General features: G+C 31.0%; 1 protein-coding gene across 4 annotated transcripts in view; it reads right to left on the bottom strand.

Annotated features, from left to right (window-relative positions):
- The window catches only part of LOC118197057 (target of Myb1 membrane trafficking protein-like), a 91,236-nt gene that overhangs the window by 36,019 nt on the left and 28,641 nt on the right, over positions 1–26,576 (bottom strand). For all 4 annotated transcript variants that reach the window (XM_085821877.1, XM_085821878.1, XM_085821879.1 and 1 more), the window contains 4 exons: positions 22,083–22,142; positions 18,157–18,357; positions 16,701–16,779; positions 13,293–13,414 (listed from right to left, as the gene is read on the bottom strand). In XM_085821877.1, the coding sequence (XP_085678003.1) occupies positions 13,293–13,414; positions 16,701–16,779; positions 18,157–18,357; positions 22,083–22,142 (462 nt within the window). The remainder of the gene's footprint in view (positions 1–13,292; positions 13,415–16,700; positions 16,780–18,156; positions 18,358–22,082; positions 22,143–26,576) is intronic.

Raw genomic sequence — 26,576 nt, 5'->3', positions numbered from 1 at the left:
ACATAGCAATTGCATATAAGTAACATAATAGTTGTTTTTGGTAAAATATTGGTAGTATAACAATTAATTTTGATTAAGTAAATACATAATAATATTTTATTACATAATTTATATGATAAAGTAGTAGTATTTATGCCACCTTCAAATTGTTGCAGTTTATTGATAAATAGTTTATTAGAATTTTGGAGCTTTTGTCTAGAATGTTACTTTCTAGTTGTTGTTTGAACCATAGTTTGGCAATTTCTGATATGGTTGAAAAATGTAAATCTTTGGTTATATCACATATATGGCTACTGTTAGACAGTCAGGCATTAATACACCTACAGAATAGTTTCAGAAACTTAAAAGAATAATGCCTTAAAAATTCTGAGCCACTAGTCATGAAGGGTAACTTAGAGAATTATTTCATAAACCAGATATTTAAAATATGTAACCATATTTAAATACACTGGCTATTTTTTAAATAAGGTTTGTTTCTAAATATTGTTTGAATTTTTGCACATGCATAAGAATGAGTTTGAATTCAGGCTTCCAGTATTCTTTGGAAAGAATCTGACTACTAGCTTCACAGTAAGTTAAAATGTTTAAAAAAATGAACACCTCACTAACTATAAAAATACAGTCAATCATCCAGTTTTTTACAGCAAGAAACATGAAAGTTACAGCAAAGACAGTGAATTTCTGTGTTCTACATGCATGTAGGCCAGAGCATGTGACAGAAGTTCCAAAATGTTTCTTACATCCCTATCTCTGTGCCTATCTCATTGTGCTAAGAACATAACAAGGGTAAATATACCAAACAATATATATTTTTTCACTTCTTGAGAAAGCTGTTCTTCTTGTTGAAACCAATTCTGTGCTGAAAGCTGGCCGTGAAAGCAAAAGTTGGAAAATGTGTTAATGCTGTTCTTGATGAACTATTCTAAATAATTTTTCATATATATTTTAGCAAGAAAATAAAGGTTTCATATCTTTTAACTTCACAGTCTTGATTTTCATAACTGTCTCTGTTATTAAAGACTTATATAAGCAGTGGCAGTATAGATGGATCTTGCTAACCATTTGAAAACTGTGAACAGATTTGTGTGATATGACAGAGCCACTTGATGTAAACTTATATTCTGTATATGAGAGTACCAGCACTTCGATAACCACAAGAAGTTTGCTTGCTAATAGTCTGACTGCACCAGAAGGAATTCAATACTGAAGATACACCAACATCAGAAAGATCGCCAGATCGTCATCAGCTAAATTACGCATTTTAGTGTCTGATGGAGAGATGACAAAAATCTTTTCAGTGAAGCGTGGTGCCCAAGTTACAAACAACAACTGTTCATGTGTGACCTTAACCCGTTCACGACAGGCATCTCTGTTACTGAAGCATTGTCTTTGGATGGCGTATTAACAGGTTGCATCGTCTTGTAGGGATGGGCAATTTGCGTTAAACCTAACTTTGGAAAAAAATTTGTATAAATTAAATTTTTCATCCAATTGTTCTAATTTTTGGTACATTATGAGAAGACCATTCAGGTAGTTGTCAGAATTAATTTTAAAGCTTTATTATTATATTTTCCTTCAAAATTTTATAAAATACTCATTTTAGAATAATATAATTTTCCCCTTATACCACAAATAAATATATATGGAAAAATATCCAAACAATTGCAGATTTTATTTAACGCAACACATAATTAAAATTAAAAAATATTAAAATTGTCTTTCATAAAAATTCAATGTGCAAGCAATCACTATTTCAAAAAAGAGACAGTGTATGATATTCTTTGAAACATGGGTGTACGGCAAAGTCCAACGTTGCATATGTCACAGGAATAGAATATCTGCTGCTATTTTATTCGGCAAATTTGACTCATTTAGCACTTGTGTATGTTGTTCTACAGTCAGATAGTGCTCTCCTTTTGCCATTTAAAAAAAAAAAAAAAAAAAAAAAAAAAAAAAAAAACTTTCTCTAAGCGATTTCAATGCCGGAAAAGGCAAAGAGTAATAAAAAAGTCTCTAATGATAGAACATTTACTCCAGATTAATACACTATAACGGGAGAAAAAAATAAAAAATAAGAAAAATTAATAAATTAAATTTACAAGTATTCCACAGCATCGAGAACATGTTCATTTGTTTATATAAAATGACCCAGTAAGAGCCATTACATTACTCAAAACTAACAAATTAGCATTTGTGTGTATTCTACATTCACTTCAGATACTGCTTTCGTTTGCCATTAAAAAAATAGGTTTCGCTGATGATACAAAATATTCGTTTCAATGCCCCCGAAAAATCTAAGAGTAATAAAAAAAAAAAGGAAAAATCTAAGAGTTAAAAAAAAAAAACTCTTATGCTAGAACATCTATCCCACTATATTGCAAAAATAAAAATAAAAAGTACCTCAATGCAGCGAGAACACGTGCATTTGTTTATACCAAATTATATCAAATGACACAGTTAAAGAGACATTACATTGCTCAACACCCATCCACGAATCTCACTCTCATTCCGATACAAAATACCAAAAATAAAAAACATTGGGTAGGAATGAAGGTAAACATACTTAACTTTCGATATATTTCCCCATAATAGGCATACAGCTACATCTAGTGACAATAAAAAATACTAATTAAATGTTCTATCTTAAAAAGTCAAATGTTGTAGGCTCGCCCATAGAGTGAATTAAATGGCGATTCAAATATGACACACCCCGCCGTGAGGTAATGTTTGCTGCTGGCGCATATATGACATGCCCGTACTGAATGGGTTAATAATCTTAGGGCTTAATTAAAAGAACGTAGATGGTAAAAAAATGTTTAATAGAAAAGAGTTAAAATTGGGATTGAAACTATATTAATCAAACTGCTGCAAAATTTGCTTAGTCATTATTTGCGGTACAGGTTGATTTGAAGATAAATCTGATCATATTAAACAATAAATAATGTTTAGTAACTAAAATATATACGTATAAAGGCAACAGAATTTCAGTGGAACCAAAAGTGTATTAATTTCAAAAGCCAGAGAAAAATCTGCACTTAAGTTAATTGAGAAGAGAATGAATACTCTGTGAATTTTTTGAATAATATTTAATATGAACAGTGAATTATACTGAATGTCAATAATAATTAAATAAGAATTCAATTTTCTTATTGTGAATGCATTACAAGTTATTGTGTGATTTTGTTTTGGTTTGATTTATTTCATTATGGCAAAGCACTCGAGGGCTATCTGCCTAAGAGGAGGGATGCCTTTGTGAAGGACTTCCATGGGATATTGGCTCTTATACATGTTACACTTGGAAAAACCCCGAAACACCCATGGAGCCAGCTTGTTCACTGAGTTCGAACCCCAGACCTAACAATCACTGCTCAGCGACTTTTGGGCTGTTATTGAGTGAATTGATGTTAATTGGTAAACTTGAATATTGATATAATAAATTGTGTATTTTGAAGTATAAGTTTGAGTTGTTATGAAATGTTCATAATGTGCATTAAGGCACATTTATAGTTATTAGAAGCAATGTATTTTAATTTCGTAAGAAATTTAGAAAATAGAAAAATAAAGATTTAGAAAATACATTAGAAGCAATATATTTTAATTTCCAGAGAGAAAATCTGGAAATGAACTGAAATAGAAAATTGATGTACTTACTGACAGGCATGTGAAAGGAACTATTGCAAATCAGTTGAGAATTTTAGTCTTGAAAAATTTAGATCCAGAAATGAGAAAGGCGTAATTAAGAAATGTTGCAAATCGTAAGCGTTTTGAAAAAAAGGTTAAAGCTGCTCTTGACTTATCAAGTGTAAAACAGAAACAGAGAGGAGAAGAGAGAGATGAAAGAAAAATGACAGTTTGAGCTACAGAGGTTGAGGTAGCTGATATTACCTTACATTCTGCCCTTTTTGAACGTCAAGCAAAATCTATGGCTTCATCAGAAACCAAATGGCTGACTCAACTTATGGTCATTTTGCCAATTAAGGTAAGGCAGATAATAATTCGGGAAACAACAGGACATACAAGAGATTGAGCTCAAAAAATATATTTTTTTTTTTTTCTATTGGATCATTGCTTTTAAAACCAGAAGCCTTTAGGCAAAAATTTGTGAACATAAAATGAGGCCAAAAAATAGGTTCAAAGATTTTATGCATGAATTGCAGACTTTTTTTGATGGATGTGTAAAAAGGTCAGAAATTAATGCTTTTGCTGAGTTAGAAGAATTACTGCTTGCAGACCAGAAAGGCATGCAAGTACCAAAACTACAGAGAAATATACAGATGAATGTGTAAAATTAAATTGATACTCATGTTATATAACTTTGAAACTGTGAAGCAGGATTTCAAGAAAAATGCAGTAAAAGAATTTTAGGTCGTGAGATCCAGTGAGAAAGTGGAAAGAGAAACCTAACATTCTCGAGAGAAACTATTGAAGGGAAAAGGATTTGAGAAGCAGGAATTGCTCTGATGTTTTGAGTGTGGATCATCTTCATATCTGCAACCCTCATGTCATTTGTACTACAATGCAGAAAAATACTTACAGCTGCACATAAGTAAGGCGATTATTTAATGGGAAAGAGTCAGTAGTAGTACACGATTTTGTGCTTTTATCAATGAGTAAATGAATTCCTATGTACCTAAAGAAATTTTAAATAGTGAAATAGTGTTGATCCATCAACTGCTGGATCACAAGCCAATATACCTACCCCTTACTAAAGGCTGAAGGTGATTTTGTGCAATTCCTTACAAAGGCCACAATATTAGATAAGTCCCTTGATCCAGGCCATTACATTCTATGAAACTGAGCTTTCAAGCTTATAAAATCCTCCAGAAATAGAAAAATTCTACTCTAGAATGTAAACTCTATTACACAATCCCAAACAAGGAGAGATTTTCTCCACTCTGCAAGGGAATCAGAAAAGGAGACAAGAGACGAAATCCTTGGCCAGATTTCCTGGAATACTCAGGATAAACCTGCTTTTTAATGCGATGCGGGATAGAAAAAAATTGAAGAACCAGTCTTGAGTTGAACATTAACAAAACAATGACATTAGAGAGAGCAATGATTGAGTATTCGTTAGAAGATTTAAAAACCGTTCAGCATGTGTGTTAAACAATAAATCCCATTTGAGAAAATACTACAAAACAAGAGATTTTTCAAAATGAAAACTGTGTTTACAGATTTAAAAGTGAAGTTGGTGAGTGAATTGGTGCTGCACGCACCTAATTTTTAAAAAGATTATGCAGAACAGTGTTATCAGGGTTCGTACACATTTCTGAACACGGAAATTAAGTACTTTTAAGGACTATTAATGAAAAAAATTAAGGACCTATGAGCAAATGGGAACTGAATAAATTCAATTAAAAATATTATCTATGCCTGAACTTCACTTTTGTAATACCATCCTTAAATAAAATAGGATGCATAAGTAGGATGCATTATTGTTAAACATAGGTTAATTAACATAATTATTAAGTTTGAGAATAAAATAAACTTTATGAAATTTATCAAGTAGCGCTAAATATTTTTGAGAATAAAATAAACTTTATGAAATTTATCAAGTAGTGTTAAATATTTTACACCTATAATAGTTGGACATATTTTAAAGATGATAAGTGACATTTTACTAACAGTTAGCTTTAAGTTGACTTTTTTATGTCTCATTTTGTCACATACTTGCTCAGTCTAGAGGTTTAGTCAATAGCAGGTAGATTTTATGTCAAGCGTCATAGGTTAAAATGAGAAGTAAGATCATAATCAGCATGATTCATATGAAAAGACTGGATGTTGCTGTCACCGCTGCTACTTGTCTAAAGAGAGACTTGCTGATTAGAACAAACCTGAAAGGCCAGATGTAGGCACAGTTGGCAGGTTGTGAAAGTTAGTAGGGCTCTGTCTTACACAATTAGGGTCCTAGCTTTGTGTAGAGTTTCAGGGGTTGTAACCCAGTTAATACATTTTAAGATTCCAATAAGCCACTAAGGCCCCGTTCAGACACGGGCGTAAGGGGCATAAGTGGTTAAAGCCGAGCTCTGTTGCCAAGGCAACCAGTCTCTGCTACGTCACAGAATCTGGTTTAGGGCTCGTGGCATAGGGTTCAACGTTTTTAACTTTACGCCGAGTTTGGGATAAGCGCTGACCAATCAGAGTAAAGCTAAAACGAAGCGGCTTTCTTTAGATGATTTCGCTGTCACATCGAAGACGACTTTTTTTTTTTATATGGAACATATCGTATCCGAATGAGTTGTAATCGTATCCGAACGAAATAATGAGTTTTAATTGTATCCGAACGAAATAAAAAGTTGATCTCGCAAGAAATCTACAATGATGACATGCATTTTTTAATAAGTTTTTAATGCAGTTTTAATGAGTTTTTAATGCATTTTTAAATGAGTTTTTCAATTTATATTGAAAAATATGGATGAAACTCGTAAAGCGAAAGTTAAGCTCAGGATTATGCACGCTGTGTATGATCCTGTAGATGATCGATCCCATCCAGTATTTTTCATTTTATTGTGAAAATTCTTTAAAAAAAGCATGCTTGCAAAAGTTTTATTTTTTCTATGTAAATTATTATTATTACTTTCTTTCTGTCTATATTTTTTTTTAAAATTATTACTATAATTTTTTCCTGTTTAATTATTTTTGTATTTAAGAATAAATTTATTTAAAAAGCTGGAAATATTGTATTGCTATTTGTTTCAAATGCTGATTTTCTTTCCAAACAAACTTCATGAATTAATTTTACTAAAACATCAAATCAATATCAAGAATCTGCTGTTTTTTTTTTTTTTTTAACAGTAAAAATATTAAATTTTTACTGTTAAAAAAAAGAAAAAATTATTTTCACTTATTTAAGAATAGTCACAATAGTCAATTCAATGGTGTAAGCTTTGTATAAGTAATAAAAAATCAATCTTTTGAGAAAATGCTCTTATGAATTCCAAGAAGGAAAAAAATGTAGTGAAATATCCTTAAAACAGTCAATTGTCTAGACAGTTTTGTCTCCTGTTGAAGTTATGTTCTGTTTTTTAATTACATTCTCCGTGAAAGGAATTTACTTTTAATGAAACTGAATAGCACAAATAGTAATTTGTAACATGGACTATAATTTAATGAATACTATTTATTATTATTATCCACTCTTTATTACTATCATTTGAATGGAATTTTGATCATTAAATTCATGCTATTTCTCTGGTAGAAATTCCTGGATAAGGTATGAATGTTTATAATTTTGATGTATTTGAAGACTGGGGTACCTAAAATTTGTCATTGTGAAATTACTTTTGAGATTTGGTTGTAAATAGAAATGACAGAATATGTTGAAATTAAATTCAGGGGTGCGGCTTATACATGCACATTATTAGAAATAGGTGTATACAAATAGCTGGCAAAACAGCAAAATGTATTTAATGATTGAGCATAAAATATATTGTTGGGTGAACGTTTCCTAGTATTGTACTGGTTGTGGTTGCTGGTCATTGTGACCAGGTGTGGGATACTAGTACTAGTGATAATTGATACTGGTAGTGCAGCAAACTACTATAGTGATCGACAGGGACAGTGAATAAGGAATGCTAAGCACACATGTTTCATTGTCATAGAAACATGTTCATTTTGATTGAAAACTAAAAAAAAAAATAATAATAATGTATGGTAAGTACTGTTTTTAGCTTAGCTGGTTTCACACCTGCAAAATGGAAAAATATTATATACAGGCTATCTGTTAGTTATCCTCAAGATTTTTTTTAATTAGGCATATTTAGAATATCGTATTTCTCCTAAGAGAAATTATATATAAAAATTGAAGAATTTATATATATATAAATATGCATGTGCACGTTTATAGTATAGAGAGTACTACAGTACAATGCAGAAATATTCCACACTGCTTTGCACAGAAATATATGTGCCAACCAAGTATTGGTTTTTCAAAAAAATATCTCTCGACCATTTCGTTTTTTACCTTCTTCCGTTGCCTCTTGGCTAATGAGAAGGGCAGATAAAAGATCATTCTGTTGAGCCAGTAAAACTTTGTGGCGAGCTGAAAAAGCCATGACACAATGAAAAAAACAAGCAGAGCGAACGCGGGAAATCAATCGAGCAGGAGAACAGCGCGGGAAGGTTGTAGACATTCCACGCATGAGCAAATTTAGCTTCTCTCATTGGCCACGGCTTACACCTCGTTTTCGCAGGTGTGAACGGGTCTCCCATATTTTATGCCCTTATGACTATGCCTCTATGCGCTTTACGCCCACGTCTGAACGCACATTAAAACGCCACAGGTGATAAGTTGTTTTGTATTATTTTAAGTCTCACTAGATGCAAAGAATAAGTTTTACATGAATTTTTACATTTTTGTATTTTATCTTGTGACCACTGTAAGACTGCTATTATACGTCGGTTTGTTTTGGAAGAACATCTGTTTGGAACAATTTTTCTGCTTTGTCACAACAGCCAGTCACCATAGATCGCTTTGGGGTTAATACAGGGAAAACTGGTTCCCCATTACGAACAAGCTGATAGCTGATTGGTTGAAAACGAACAACTTGCAATTTTTTTGGAAAGGAAGAATAAAGTCGCACGTCTTTCTTTCAATAGTAAACCAGGCAGAAAAATTGTCCAAAACAGTTGTTTGTGTGAAACAAATGCTGTGTGATATGGGCCTTAAGGTTAATGAAACGCAATAACTTTAATAAGCAGAGATAACTTTTAAAGGTAAGTAGTTAGTTATAAGTAATTAAATTAGGTATTATATAACCTTAGTCATTATGGATTTACATGGCTAACATTAAATTTTATTTTTTTAACAATATTTGTTAAAAAAGCCATATTAAAATTGCAATCTAATAAAATTTCACAGTTTAAAATACATGTAATTTATGACATATATTCTTAAACGATATTAGGATAATTACACATTAAAAGCTACAAACAACACACTCAACAAAATATTTATGTTTCTTTTTTAATTTGAAGCCTTACCCAGACATTTTGGTTAAATTATATCGATTTCCTTCTCTTTAAACATTTTTTCTAACAATTAGAAATTTGTCTCAATATGCAAACCAATGTTCTTACTAGTTTCTGCGTGTTTTATCTCCTAACTTGTCAACCTCTCCACAATATGAGTTTACTTGATCTGGTAAAAGTTAAATAGTCCACTCTCCCCCCTTTGACATATGAGAAGCAAATTATCGCTATGTCTGAAAGTAACTAATGTCAGACAAAGGTTTAAATACGCCTCTTATTTAAAAAGATCTTATAACATAAAGGCATCAATTACAACAAAATCAATTACAGCTTGTGGTGATGTAATTAAACAAGAACAGTCAAAACAAGAATAGTCAAACTAAAAATGTGGACTAAGTGGTCAAAGACTATACAATTTAATTTTAATTTAAACTGGCTCAGTAACTCCATCTTATGAGGAAATAGAAATTGGAAATTCTAGTAAAGGCTGAAATCATAAACAACTGGGTAATTTACATAATAATAACTGTACATATCTTTGAAGAATAATTTTCTTTATGTATTCGGTTTCTTTCTTCAACACATTCTTTTTCATTTTAGAATTTGTGGATTTTAATTAGGGTTTTTTGTTATGCTAAAAAAAACTAAACCCATTTAAAATGTATAGAAAAAGCTGCTAAATTTATTTCTTTAGTAATATGAACATTCAGAAGAAATATGAAATATATATGGTAAGGATTGGTTACAGAACTAGTGTAGCAGAATTGTTTGGATTTAGTGACAAACCAAGATACAAAATCTAGAAATGGCAAAACGTTTAGAATTTAGAGCAGGCATTGGAAGCTGAATTTAGAAAGGCACTAGGCAGCAGAATTTAGGATCCACAGAGTTTGATGCATTAAGACATATTAGATGAATCTTTTAAATTGTCAGTTTTCAATTTCTTTATTGATAAAAAAAAATTCCTTTCTATAATGCCTGTCCATGTGATAAGATTAGAAGCATTTCTGATATTTTCCATGCTTGTGTCTAATGAAAAGTAGAGAAAATAAATGGAAGATAAACATGTTAAGAAAAAGATTCTAGTGTCAAAAGTAGGACATTCAAATAGTATGTTTCTATTGCTCTTCCAGATGTCTCCAAAAAGCAACATGTTCATCGTAAACTTTCTGTAAAATACATCCATTACGTGTTAATACCAAGGTGACATTTTTCATTTTGTCACATATTTCTGGAATCTTCTAGAATCGTGGGTCTTTAAATCTTGCCTTCAAATCCTTCTAAACTTTTCAAACTGCAATGTCTAAAATCCTAAAAAAAAAATTATCCCTACCAATTTTGTAGCAGGAGAAAGAAATATTTTGAAAAAAAGAAGGGAAAGTGTAAAATTAATTTTATAGACAAAACTAATGCATATTCTGAGAATTCAGAATAGTAAATAATAGTGTAAATAATAATAGTGTAAAATTAATTTTATAGAGAAAACTAATGCATTTTCTGAGAATTCAGAATTTTCCAAATTACATGAGAAACACTTTTACTATGACAAAATTAAAAAGAAGACATTTTTAATTAATTACATAGCTAATTTTGCTTTTGCTAAGAACTGTTTCCTAAGTTGTGCTTTGCAGCAATCCAGATTCAAAATACTGTATAATAAGTTACCAAAATGGAACTTTATAATGTTCGACAGTGAAAAATAAAAATGTTTTATTTTAATGTTATTTTCTAAATATAATTTCAATATATCACCATTATTTTAATGAAATTTATCAATGCTACAATGTCAAAAAATTCCCAGATCTCGGAATTAAAAATTTTCTATAGAAACTGATCTTAAATTCGCCAAAATGTTGATAAGTCGCCCAATTTTATAATCGCCTTTCAATAGGGGAATTCACATCCTCCAAAGTAAGAAGTTGTTTAAGAGCTCCTCATCAGCAAAAATGAATTTCGAAATGCTTATGTTTCACTTCTTGCTTAGAAACTCGAGTATCCCACCATTTATATTACAAATAGGAACAAATTATAACCCAAGAACCCGTTCAAAAGATAACCACATCACCAAAATTATTTCTCCAAAATCCTAACTCGCACTCAAAATGGCAGTCATAAGGAAAGACAGAAATTTCAGATGTTTAAAATTAAGGACCTTCTACGATTTTGGCCGAAATTAAGAACTTTTAAGGACCAAAAATCGATTCCAAAAAACCTAAGGACTCTAAATGACCATATGAACCCTGGTTAAGCACTGGACATGTCTTTAGGGGTTGCCCTATCACTACGACCAAATGGCAAAGAGTACCCAGTGCTTTAACTACATAAGAAATTCGGTCCCATGCAAAAAAGATACAGCGCCGTTGAACAAGAGTGTGCATAAAATTGAGGTTTTACTCTAATGACCAGCCTTTTGTAATCCAAATAGATCATGGACTTCTTGTGTGGCTAAGTTCTCATTCAGGTGCAAATCAGAGGTTACTAAGACGGTCTCTATTCAACAATTCAGCTACAAGAATGAATCTAGAGCAGGAAACAAAAATAAAAATGTGGACACACTTAGCTGCACACAGCAGAAAATGATCAAAAGAACCATTATTAAGACGACTACAGACTTAACTGATTTAAAGAATTTTAGTGAGCTGCTTTTGTTTTGTGTAAAATGTTTAATGTGATAAATAAGGTACTACTACAATATTAAATTCTTGAAGATAAGTGTATATTGTGAGTTTAGCACCTATTGTAAAATGTGCATTATTTAAATTTAGAAAATTACCCCATACAATAAGCTGAATTTAGAAATGCCTAAATATTACTTAACTGAGACAAAGCAAATTTTGCAAAATCTTCATTTCTAAGTCACAGGGAGTTAAAATTGATAGTCAGCTATATTTAGAGATGTTTGTTTTAAATTCTTCCCTAAAGTTGTTAAACTGGAGGATGCACTGTACTGCTGTATACACATGATCATTAGAGTTACTCCCACTTCATTCAACTGAATTGTTCCCTAAAAACTTACATTTCTTTAGGGGTGCTGTGAAGGCAGCAAATTTTAAAGTATTCTACACGCATGTAGGCTGCCAGGCTTACTAGACTTTCCATGTGGTTCTAGCAGGACCACATGATAGACATTCAGGAATGTCCCCCATAAAGCTGACTCCACCCCTCCTTCGGAATTCAGAGCTGAATCTGACTCTAGTGTGACGTCATAAGCTGATGAGCCAATGGCCAGCAGCTAAAATCATGTGTGCATCCCTTTGTGGTGAAAGCAAAAAAGGGATAAGTCCACCAGAGTCCAGAGGGTGTTCTTGAGAAAGTTTTTTTTTTTTTTTTTTTTTTTTTTTTTTTTTTTTTAACCAATTCCATGCTGAGAGCTGGATGTGAAAGCGAAAGTCGGATAGTGTGATAATGCTATTTTTGATGATTTATTATATATCGTTTTTTGTATGTATTCTAGTAAGAAAATTTATACCTTCTTGCCATGGTTTCATACCTTTGCAGTCCTGATTTTCGTAATTGTTTGTAATATTACACTATAGATAGTTACGTCCCAGGTATATGAAATTTATAGTGCCAATGCAATAAGTGACAGTAAAATGCAAAAATGGGCGAGATTATTCAAGGAAGATTAAGAAAGTGTTCATGAAAAATCTTGCTGGGGTCAGCCATCTGTAAGCACTAATGATTTGGAGCAGAAAACTGAGACCCAAATTCATAAAAACAGGTAATTTCAGCAAATTGCATAATAAAATGCAAAACACTGAAGGAGAGGTGAAAATGACAGTGATTAACTGGTTAGTATCATCAGGAGCACAGTTTTATGAGAAGGCCCCAGCCAAAAATCATTGCTCATAATGATAAATGTTTAAACCAACAAGTAAACTATATAAAAAAAATAGATAACTGCAAATTCAAGAAATGAATGAGTATTTAAAAAATTTTTACTTGTTACTTAAAACGTAACTTTTACACAAATTAACTCGAGTGCTCGTTTTTATACTTAAATAAACCTCTGAGTTACATAGCCACTATTATCTAGTCACAAGACTTCTACTTGGTATATATTAGGCTATAATTTAAAATATGTTGTTTTCTTACTTTCTTTAATGATGTAAATATCATCTTAATGAATAGAAGTTTAGAAAAAAGAAACTAAAACTAAAATAAGTAATCATTCAAATTTAGTGTGTTTAAACACTGTTCTTCATGAGCAGATCTAAAATACCATGCCACTAAGTGAATTAATAAATTAAAACCAACAAAACTTTTACAAGGGCAAAAATGCTTTGCAATTAACAATTACAAAAATTCATACGAAAACTTACCTCAATAGGTGGTGCAGGAGTTTTAGTCTCTAAAGATGCTAAAAGAGCAGTGCGCTTCTTCTCATAACGATCATATCTTAAGAACAAATTATTAAGCTCATCATTGATTCGCAATAAATCACCTAAAAATGTATACATATCATTCTTTATCACACAGAAACTTTTTAAAAGAATTACAGAAAATGCAAGTTTAAAAATTTGAATATAAATTAAAGTATAAAGAAAATTAAAGCTAGCATAACTATATATTTACATATTTGGTGCTCACTGCAGTGACTAACTCCTCATGTCTTATACAAAAAGTATATATACTGAGTGCTCACTGAAGCAAAAATCAACTTATAATATACACTCTTATATAAACTTGAAAAATGTATCATAAAATCAAACTTTGAACTTATAGGTTACTATCATTCTTATTACAGCTACCAAAGTTATTTTGTTAAATCATTAAACTATATTGGATTCACACTATGAAGGAACTGCTAGAAATTAGAGATGGGCAAGACCATGCCTTTAAGGGATCAGAACAGAACTGTTCGCTCACTGAACTGAAACAGTTCCTTTTAATGATTCACCACTCACTAACAATGACCCTGATGAATGCTTTTGGAACAACCGTGGATCAAGAGCGATGAGCTAAAATGGGAGAAAAGCAGAAAGAATTGAACAAGGAGTGGGATCACTGGAATCAACTCAATCAAACTGCTCACTCCCTGGACTGATTTCTTTCAAGTGTACTTTTGAGATTCCCTAAAAAAAATTTCTACACAGAACAATAATAAAATTCTGGAATAAAAAAGTCCCAAAAGTTAAAACATAATGAAAACTAAAGTCACTTTCATTAAAGATTACCTTATTTTATTACTATTGATATTTTATATTGATATTTTATTGCTACTGCAAAGTACACTAAAATTAAATTTTTAGATTGGAGGCATATTCTAAAGAAAAAGAAATTGTCTGCTGACAATACCAGAACTTTCCTTTTTTTTTACCTAATTTGACAAAATGATACCAAATATCGCCTGAGGTTCTTCTACTCAGTAGGGTCAAATTTCATTTTGCAATCTTGAAAAAATATATTAGATGGAAAAATTTATGTTTATAAATATATACTAATTCTAAAGAAGATTCAAAAGAAATTCACACTCTTGATTACAAGATGTTGGTAAAATAAGTATAAAAATAAAAATTTATTACTTTACATAAATATTACAGTATTATTGTATAATAAAGGTAATACCTAATATAGATACCTATACTGTGACACAGTATTCAAAGAATCGAAGTGAAACTCAAAGGAACAGCTCCAAAGAAGCAAAAAGAGCAAATAATTGAGACTCCATAGCAGCCAAATTTGCGTCTAGAGCAAGAGCGATAAAAAGAGTGACTAATAAAGACTCCATCTAAATCTTATCTGCAGTTAGAGCACATACGATGAAAAGATCGAGTAATCATAACTGCGAAGGATCCAGATCTGCAACTAGCGTAGGAGTGCTGACAGCTGGGAATCCAAGGAACCAGTTCCTATAATCTACATACTTCAAACAGATCCTTGCACTGCCAGATGGGGAGGGGAACTCTATCCATTTACAAACAGGGGTGGTCAGTTTCGCTGGGATGCGTCGGTTTATTAAATGTTTTGTTTTTTAAATACAAGATGTAACTTAAGTGAACCGAAAGCACACATATATACATACATAATACACACACCATAAAAAATAGGCCAGAGATGTTTCTAGTAAATAATAAAGGAAAGAATACTAGTGTTTAAATTATGAGAAATAAAATTTTTTGGAACGCATCCCAACAACAGCTCTTGGTGAACTGTTAAAGAATTGCTGTTCCGTTTTCGCCGGACCGCTGATCATTTGTTTAGTGAAATGAATTGGTTCCACAATGGATCATCCATCTCTACTTAGAAAGTGAGAATATTACTATAATGAATTGGCTTTCTCTGAATTCAGTCCCACAGAAAATGTATGCAGATATCTTTCTACATAATTACATCTACTAGTGAAACACTCCACTACTGAAATAGATGCTCATTGACAAATAAATACTCTTAAATGTTCGATAATCAGGCAAAGGGTGCTACACACCTTTGCCTGATTGCCTTTGATGAAAGACGGTGCTACACACACTTTACAGTTAAGGACAGAAATCCCTCTTTTTATTTGACTCTTTTTACTTTATTTGAGATATTTGACTTGTTTGTCCCATTTAGGCAGAGTCAAATTTGCACCAGTTGCCCCATTTGAACCAGAGGCATTCTTTCTATAAAGGAATTTTCAGCTTGATTCCATCCTACATATGACTATTCATTATTGCCTTAAATTTTCTTCATCCATCCAAGCACAAAATATGTGTCTGTATTCTGATTCTTATATCTTCCAGCTGATTTCTTGTGAATTATGATGAAAAAACTAATCTGCCTTAAGTTGTACTATTAGTATTCCTATACCACATACAGCCTAATTATTCATTTCAAAATATTAGCGCTTTGAAATACATATTTTAGAATTTTTGAAAGGAAGAATTTTTCTAAATTTTAATAAATTTACAAAGTGAAAAGGATACTAATAAAAAATGAGATATGAAAAAATACCTAAGATTAATAAAAGCATTTAAAACAAACATTAGATTACAAAGTTCAATTTCTTGCTGATTTTTAATATTTAATTTTTACTATTATAAAGTACTAATATACTTCATTAATCTTCATTAATATAGTATATTGATGAAAAGAATTTCCGTATCACAAAACCACTGATATTAATAACTTAAATTTTAGTATCTTACTTTCTTCTCTCTCTCCCTTCTGAATGAAGAGAATGAAGAGTTTCAGAGAAGATAAAAATAGAAATAATAGATTAAGATTTTAAAAAAATTCAATTTAAAAGATAATTTATTAGCAATAACATCTGAACAGCCAAATATTTATCTTATATACTGAATGTAGTTTGCATAATATTTACCCACATACATAATTTTATTATGTGTTCTGAATTTTATCATGCCATCCAAAAGAGATAGTGGTTAGCGATGCTGACTGCCATACAGAAAGGCCCGTGTTGAAATCCTGGACAGGACTTGGATGTCTGTAATTGTTTGGTATCTGTGCAGCATGGGGGCACTCTAAATATGCAGCGAGCCGAAAGTCCCTCCAGAGAAATGGTAGACACTCAAACCCGCCTCCTTGGGGTGCTTTCATCAAAACTGGGAGGATGGAACTTAGCAAAGTCATACCGTCACCTGCATGGTGCTCAAGGCTCTTGCTAACGATAGGCACAATCTTGCACTCCATGCAACGATGAATTTCGTGGGGTTGTTCTGATGTTACTGTCAGACAAGTGAGATAAGTCACAACACAACAGTTTTATTAAGCATGATTAATATACTTACTAGTTACTTCTTCCATTCCAATTTTGTCAATAAGATCTACAATTCTACTTTGCATGGCAAAGCAAGTCTTTTGCAATTCCTATAAATAAACATACTTCTTAATCTTAATAATAATCATAATGCACAGTGTCTCTGATGTCTTCATCCAATTTCAAAGCATAACAGCTCAAAAATCGCAACTCATATTTTAACTACAGGCCAACAGCAGGGGTCCCCAACCTTTTTGTCCCTAAGAGCACATTCTAGAATGTCTGTTGGATAGCGAGGCACCATTTACTTTTGAAAGGTGAATTTATAATTGGATGGAGTTAATGAATACATGTACATAAAAGAGAGAGAGATAGAGATTGGTCACATTTACCTTTGTGCTGGTATCTGTGTTAAGACACAACTTCTATTTCATTAAAAATGAGAAAACTTTCACACAGAATTTTTTTGAAAACTAAAACATTTTTATTGTGATTGACAGTGGTGGGCACACATTAAACGATCGGCAGGCATCATGGTGCCTACGGGCATAAGGTTGGGAACCCCTTACCTACAGTTTGAAAATGGGAACACATTCAAGTTCTATTTGCTTGGTGAGAGATGTCATTACTGTGCAACACTAATACAAGCTAATGATGTACCTTCTCAACCATCAGTCAACTCCCATCAATGTAATTCAAATGGTGAGCCAGAAGGAAAATGCTTTTTGTATTATCCAGTTCTATCCGCTTACAAATATACAGCATTATTTTCATTCAAGATTCAGCACTAAAACTCCTACTGCCCAGAGCATTAAAAGGCACTACAACATTTTTACCCAGATATAATACTTGTGTGCTGCAAAACATTCAAGTCTTTGTAATGGTTCTTGTGTGAAGACCTCAGTGCTTTACATATCACACAAGCATTTCTTTTTGTAGAGTTCCATAAAAAATTTCATACATGTGCCTTCTCTATTCAGCATTTACGAAATGCTCAGGAGTGTTAATTTTGTGATAGTAGATATGCTACATGAGGTATAGGAAGAGTTTGATAATTGACTTGTAAGTCATGCAGTCAGAGGTGGCCATATTGAATATTTGTGAACATTTCATTGAAAACCTGGATGTAGTTACTATTACTTTTAATTTTGTAACTAATCGTCATTTTTTCAAAACTAATATTGCACTTTGAAATCAGAAAAGACTTCAGAAACTTCAAAGAACAGAAAAATGATCAAAATTTCATAAAATGGAATTTGTATTTATAAATTATATTGCATTAATTTTCTTTCTTCTATTGAAATTAAAGAGACACAATTAGATCACACTGATGCTGTAATAAGAGAAAATGTTAGTTAAAACTATTGAAATATAAAAAGTATAAAACAAATGAACATTTTAAAAATTAACAATGTATTTCACATTACTATACCACACTGCACAGAATATTTTAATAAATATTTTGGCATATTAAAACAAAACATCACCTTCAACAACTCTAAATCTTGTGGATGCTCTCTCCCAGGAGTTAATTCAGTTAGCATTTCTCCAAACACTTTCATATTTCCTTGCACTATATCCAATTCACTACGTAATTTAGCTAATTGTTCAGGATTCAAAGTAACAGGGCCTGTTTGTCGTGGCAATACATCTGGCATAGGTGTGGGGTGTGATGTGTGCACAAAAGGCTATCACAAAAATTTGCATACATTTACAAGATATATAAATAAATATTAAAATATCATGAACAAAACAATCAGTATACAGATCTTTATATCTTATACATTTATTTTACACTTCACTTAATTTTCCAGGTTTTTTTTTTTTTTTTTTTTTTGGTAAAGATGTTAATAGAGAAAATTACCTATTTCATAAAACAAGAAATTTAAACTTTTTAACACTTTAGGAGCAGTTAATTGTTTCAATACTTCACAATATTCAAATAAACATATTTCTGTATAACTAAGGTTTATGATAAAAATACTAAAAACAAAATGAATAGTCAGAACATTTAATAGGTAACTTTTGGTAATTTATTTTTTAAAAATGCAAGCAAACATTCAAGTAAAAGACATTTTTTATTCTAAAATACATGTAAAATTATGCATGATACAAAATCTTATTTTGGGACACAAAATGAATTCTCAGCAATAAGCCAAATAAATGGTCTTGAATAAGCTATAGCTTGTACAACATGGCTGTTCCACTAAGATGTCTACTCAAAAGCACAAAAACAAAGATGCATGATTTATATTTTTGTGATTAGAAGGAATGAAATCTTCTGAAATCTATAGAAGAATGAAGATTTAGTATAAAAACAAAAGAAATATTTCAGATATGAACACCAGAATAGGCAACGATTGCTATTACAAATAAGATACTAAACAAGAGATTCAGATGCACTAGTGATTGCAGGCAATCACTATTGATGAAATTACTATATAATTCAACATCAGTCAACAGCTTTCACTCATTACTGCCCACAATGACCTTGAATATAAAAAAGAGTATTCCACAGCAGCTGTCTGATGATCCCAAAGGGAGAATTTGTTACAGGCATTTGGATCACTATGTTTACAAACATATGATTTCTTCAAACCATATCAGATGAAGCTACATTGAAGTGTGATTGAAGATAAGAATTATTATGAACCAGCAGAACGTAACAGACGATGAAGTGGATAAGCCATTTTCTGATCAAGAGGGAAAAAAATAAAAAAATATATTTACCATCTTCTGAGATATCACTGGTGGTATAAAAGGAAAACGGAAAAGGCAAGACTATGATTACTGCTCGATATGTGCAAGATGCTATCAAACAAATGGAAACCTACATTGGAACTGAAATATTAGTTGCTTCTCTCAAAAGGAATACTGTTACTTCTTGACAGTACCAGTTTCCATTTTACATATACAGTGAGATCGCAGTGTGATCTTGAAAGTGTTCAAACATAAATCCACAATCCAAATTTCGTGCTATTGAGCTTTCACTTGTTCAGCATTGAAAGAATATTTACAGTCAAATGTTAATAAATGACAAGATAATGCAGACTGTGCAAAATAAGTATAAAACTGCATTAAGAAGTTTTTACAACAGGGTATCTATAAGTTAAGGGATATGAATACCAACCATATTATGATCCAGAAGAATTATGTGAGAAACAAGGGAACTGCACATATTTTAGTAAAAAAGTATACAAAATGTTTATTATTTTATACCTTTTTTACTAGAGTAAGACTTTTCAATATATGTTAAATAAATAGGTTTTACCAAAAAATATTTTTAAATTAAGCTTTAAATATACTGTACAAATCTTTGTAACTTGCTTTTAAATTTACCTAGGTTTTCTATCATAAGAAATATTTCTTCCAAGAATAAAATATTTAACACAAAGTAATATCTTATTTTTAGAGCAAAAAAAAACATACAAAAAAGTAATGAAATGCTGATCAGATTATAAATAATATCACCTGTAATAAATGAAATCTGTACATTTATGATATTATTCTGCATAAAAATACAATAAGCAATATCTCAAGATTGTCTCTTCGAATTCTTTAATAATGATCTCTTAGAATTTATGTTATTTTAATATTTCATTATTACAGTTTCTTCAAGCAAGCATATATAATTAGAAAATTGTTCTTGAATTGCAACTCAAAAAGGAAACTCCATAACAGAAGTTGATGAAATGGTACATTGAAAGAATTTATCACATTTTGACACAGAAAAATATTTTCAAAATATGACAGAATTTAAAATGAAAAAGAATTAATAGGCCACAATTTAAGATTTTTTGCGGAATGCAGTATAATATTGTCTAAAATAATTAAAATAATTTAGGATTTGATATTCTTAGACATGATGCAAAATATTTAATATTTGTTAACTGAAAGACTGTTAAAACAGGAATCCAATATGCTACGTAAAATGGTTATGCGATAAATACTGAGTAAAAGAACATAAAATTTCAGCTTTTGTTTTTAATATTTAAGAGCATTAAGGGATCTGAATCCTAGAATAGGGTAATTATTTGATCAGAAAAGCTAATTTAATATGGCAATGATCAATGGAAGAGAAACAAGCTAAGAGAATTTGTCTGACTGCCCTGAAAATCAAGAGAGTTTTGCTCAAAAAGGTGACTGCTTTTGACTTTTTGCTTTGTTGACTGCTCAAAAGTAAGACTGCTTTTTGGTTAAATTTTACATTATATTTTAGTAAGCTGTAAAATCAAATGTAAATTCTCAAAACTGAAATTAACTGATACAGAAGGTATCTGTCACTCTTTTGTACCAAGATCTTAAGTTGCTGATGCTATAAAGGATTAGTATAAATATATTGTGGTTTAAAATGAAATTTCAAATCATTGTTACAAGAGTTTAATCTGCAAAACAACTCCAAATTCTGTTAAAACAATGACCTGGCATAATACTATGGATGCGTCGCACAAGCAGCTGTTTAATATTTTAAGAATATTCAAAATCTCATCTTTGTGGCCAGATTTAAATCCTATCAAAAATATCTGGTAAGAAATATAATATAAATTTTGAAAATAGAACAATAATTTTTAAAACAACAATCAAAATTAGTAATTTAAAACAAGTTGATAAAAATTATGTTAGAAATAGTTAAAAAATCCTGCTAAATTCATGCTAAAAAGATTAATCCATACACTTTTGAAAACTAATAATAATTCAACAAATTATCAGAACAATTTACGATCCTTTTTTAAATTCTTCTATTTGGTAGAATAATAAGTATCCTATAACTTTCACAACATTATGTTACTACCCAAAACAAAAAGTATTAATTTTTAAGCTGCATATTTTTAGGGGAAAAGACTACTGAGTAAATATTAACCTCCAAAGGAAAATGTTTTTTAAAAATTTTAGTTTAATGTATTTATAATTTTTTATTCCAGAAATCACCAAATGTCCCATCGCTTTGGTAAGATGCTGTACCACCATAACAAAACTATTTCCAGATTTACTAATTTCTGGAATTAAATTTCTAGAATTAAATTAACAGCAGATTTAATTTTCTAACACATTAATTCAAAACAAATACTATTTTATTAACTAAAGAAAATTTCTTTTGCATTTAAAAGTTTTATTCTACCAACTACAGTCTGTTGTTTTATAAAAGGTACATCAAGGTAATTTCTCTCCACCCAGCTTGTAATGTAACCACTGCAACAACAGCTGCAGAAATTGTGGAGTTTCCTAATTGTTTTTCTCTCCTCTTCATTTCATTTAGCATGTCTCACTACATGAAAAGAGTATGGATAGTCTCAAATGATGTCAAGAAAATAAGCATTATGTGATGATAACAACACACATTACAATCATAAATTTAGGATGGTCAGGAAGAACCTGGAGTGCCTGAAGAGCTATAAGAATGTTTAAAACTAACCTGTTTTCCATGCACAGGTGGTTCTGGATTATGACTAGGAGATGTGCTAGGAGGTACACTCTAAAAGAAATGTTTAAAAAATTGTAAATTTTTTCCCTCATAAAATAAAAGAGAAAACTTATTTGCATAGAAGACAAAAGTACAAAATAAACGCTTAGTTAAATTCCTGCCTATTTTGGTCAATTTTGAACAGTAAAAATTACATAAATCCAATCAAAAAGCCAACTCTGCTATGCCATTATACAAAATTCTTAACAAATTGATGCATTAATTCACCAGTGGACAAAGGGCTGCTCAGCAATTACTTCTAAAGGCCTCTGTTCCTTGTTGAAAGGCAACTGGATTCTTTGAACTACACTAAAACACTCCATTATATATATTTAAAAATATAATTAAACCTCACTCCATTTATATATATATATATATATATATATATATATATATATATATATATATATAAGTAAAATATTAATTAATTGTAATAAATTGCCTAATACTTTATTAATTATTGTTAATTGAATGGGGGTTGGTTTGTTCCCCCTTGAAAAGTCAACCAATTTCCAGTCAATGATGATAATTACTTGGTATTTTGATTACTTTTTCATTTTTTAAGTTTCCATTTTCAATTTATTCATGATTCATATTTGATGTATCTTTTTTTTTTAAAAAAATTTTCAAGATCCATTTTTAAATATGCTTATAAGTTACTTCATTCCACTAAAATTCTACTACCTTTCTAAAAAGAGATACTTTGCTAAATAATCCATTATTACATAAATTATAAAGATATATACACACAAAATAAATAAATAAAAACAGTAATTATATTATTAAAAATTAAGTATTTTTTCATAAGGCCTTCAAAGTTTTTTTAATATATTCTGTGTTATATATATATATGTATACTTATAATACATATATATATATATATACTTATAATACATATATATATATACAGTCAAAAGTCGTTAATTCGGACACCCATAATCCGGACCTCAAAGCTAAAAACTTTCTGCGCATGCGCCGCGTTGGCACATGCGTTTTACGCGTGCGCGTAAGACCTTGACTACTGCGCATATGCATGTGCGCAAGTGCAGAACACGTTTTCGCCTGCGCGTTTAATGTATAACGGACGGTGTAAGCTAAAATTATCTAATTATCTATTTCAGTTAATGTTGATGATTGTGTTGTTCCTTAATCTTCGAATTGGATCCCGCTTATTATTTTTTGTAGACTGTAAGAGCAATTATAAAAGTAAACTTGAACTTTCGATTATGTCAAATAGAATTTCCGATGCTGGAACTTCCAAAGGATCTACAAAACGAAAGTATGTTTCGATGTCCAACAATTAAAAAGTGGAATTGCTGCAAAAAATGGATAAAGACATGAAGAATGTGACAGAGAGGTTAGTGAAAACGAAAAAATTTCGATTGACAAGTTAGTCGGTATTCTCGGCACAGCAATTAACGGGACTTGAACGGCGGAACTTTGTAACTGAACAAGAAATTATGTCTGTTTATAGAATTAAAGAGAAAGTATTATCACATAAAACGAAGCAACTTAAACAACTTACATTGAAAGAAATGTTTAATAAAGTAAACAAATAAATATTAAGCTTTTCTTTTTTTTGTAAATTTTGATAACCTTTAGATCATAATTGCTCTTTTTTTCATAAATTACGGTTTCATTTTTTAATTTTGTAATTTCTGCATGCCATCTTACGAGATTTAAACTGATGATCGATAATCCGGAATCGGCGAAGTCCCGACGTGTCTGGATTAACGACTTTTGACTGTATACACATTTTACTTTTCACTGTCTTGCTCATAATCGATTTGTCATAATTATTCAGTTTCTTGAATTACTAATATTTTGTTACACGTGTATGGGTTCGTAACAGATTGAATGCACACAGAATTCATAGCTTGATAAAATTTTAAATTTTATTTTACCAAAAGAAACACTTCATAGCTCAAACTTTCCTGAAATATACTATACTCGTAGAGCTCTTTACAGTATCACAAAGTACAATCAGTAATTACACTTCAAACTACTAAGAACATTAAACACAATGCAATGCAAAGTGCATCTAAAAATTGAAGCTCACGTGGAGATATCTATATATTCCACACTCATACTGTACAAAACTACTACTGAGAAACTGATGCTCTTTCTGGTCTTATTTAGTTTTCCCAGACCACTGAGAAATTTCTAGTACTTTCCTCTCTTCAAAATTACTGGAAGGCATATGAGGGCCGGATACAGTTAAAGCTCCATATATAAACTAATAACATTTTACACATGGACACAACCAAAATTTTGCCTAATGATCAACAAGTCTGGCGACTTTTGGCTATTTCTCGCTAAACACTTGCCAATTTAGCGAGATAGGCATTTACTCAATGTTAAATAATTTGTATAATAATACTCAATGTTAATAATTTTACTTAATAACTTACTTAAATGTAATTCTTTGCAGGGGGTGGATATTATATTACTAAGAAAGATCATGGGGTAACCTAAAAGAACCTAGTAACATCAAGAGAGGCATTGCATCCCAAAAAATAATGCTCTGAGTATGAAGGGACTACAGAGGAATTATATACAATGAATTGTTGCCACCAACTCAGATAATAAACTCAGAAAAAAGAAAAGCAGTTTCAATAGAAAAAGCTGAAGCAAAGCACAAAGGAACTGATCAATCTTTAAAGGTGCTGTCTTCCATCATAACAATGCTCGGCACCTAATTTTGATGAATATTGAACAAAAACTTAGTCAGATATTTTGTGTTTCCACCCCCTCATTTCACTAGACCTCTTAGATCTTCATCTCTTCTAAATTCTCTGAATGGACTGAAGGCCTCTTCTTTTTGGAGACTGGCAAACAGCTTATCCATAACTTCTTTCCAAGTAAACCTCATGAGTTTTTTTAAAAAAGAATTTTCTGTCTGAGAGATGACAGAAAGTTATAGAATAAAATGAAAGTTACGAGATTCAATGAAAGTTCAGCATAATTTTTTTACACTTTTAAATCAAAACTAATACAGTCAAGTCGTTAATTCGGACACCCATAATCCGGAATGATCTATAATCCGGACCTCAAAGCTACAAACTTTCTGCGCATGCGTCTCGTTGAGGCATGCACATAGGCGTTTACGCGTGCGCATAAGACCTTTATGGCTACGAATATGCATGTGCGCACGTGCATAAAACGTTTACGCATGCACGTTGAATGTATAACAGACGGTATAAGCTAAGCTAAAATTATCTAATTCAGTTAATGTTGCAGATTGCGTTGTTCCTTAATCTTCGAATCGGATCCGGCTTATTATTTTTTGCAGACTGTTAGAGCAATTTTATAAAAGTAAGCTTGAACTTTCGATTATGTCAAATAGAATTTCCAATGTATATTTACTAATATGTAAAGGATCTACAAAGCGAAAGTATGCTTTGAAATCCGAAATCTGTTTATCAATTTCACGCTGCTCTGCGGCGGCAGGGGGAAAACGCCGTGGCGCGCAATGAATTGGAAGTTGATCTGTCAGCACTATCCTTATCTTCAAGGCAGATGTTTTTATTTTATTTGGCTCATAATTCCTTACTAAATGTAGTATTTCATTTCGATGTACTCCGTCTGTGATTTAAATCAAGTTCTTCGTCATTATAATTCGCTTCCGATAGTGAAGAAAGTGACACGGTGGTTATTGAAAACGAAAAAATTCCTATTGACAAATTAATCGGTATTCTCGATACAGCAATTATGGAACTTGAATAGCGGAACTTTGTAACTAAACAAGAAATTATGTCTGTTTAATAGAATTAAAGAGAAAGTATTATCACATGAAACGAAGCAACTTAAACAACTTACATTGAAAGAAATGTTTAATAAAGTAAACAAATAAATATTAAGCTTTCTCTTTTTGTAAATTTTGATACCCTTTAGATCATAATTGTTCTTTATTTCATAAATTATGGTTTCATATTTTTAATTTCATAATTTCTGCATGCCATCTTATCAGATTTAAAATGATGATTTATAATCCGGAAAAATCAATAATCCGGAATCACCGAAGTCCCGACGAGTCCGGATTAATGACTTTTGACTGTATCAATAACTACGAGCATACATTTCAAAATTAATCCTTGCAGCAACTAATATACACAGGTACCAAATTTCTACTGTTACATTGAGAATGGAAAAAAAAACTTGTTTAATCGAAAACGAAGGACAAAGTTAATATTGTTGACCAATTGCCTAATGTTTATACTGCAAGTTTAGTTCTGGTTTCACTTTTTAAAAGTAAAACCAAAACTAAACTTACAGAGAAGTATGAAGTTAGAACATCTGTTTTATTTTAGTAGAAGTGAATTAAATGTTTAAGCACATAAAAATTATTTAATTTAAAAATAATTTAATTTAAAAATAATTTTGCTCGAAACGGCATGTTTTGTATTTTGTTTTGATAAAATAAAAACACCTATTTTTTAATAATGT

This window comes from Stegodyphus dumicola, chromosome 8 (genome assembly GCF_044657685.1).
Source record: "Stegodyphus dumicola isolate Sdum_Otavi_A_Nest chromosome 8, ASM4465768v1".
NCBI classification, from domain to species: domain Eukaryota; kingdom Metazoa; phylum Arthropoda; class Arachnida; order Araneae; family Eresidae; genus Stegodyphus; species Stegodyphus dumicola.
Note: the sequence above shows the minus strand (reverse complement) of the source record. Positions and strands in the feature narration are given on the sequence as shown.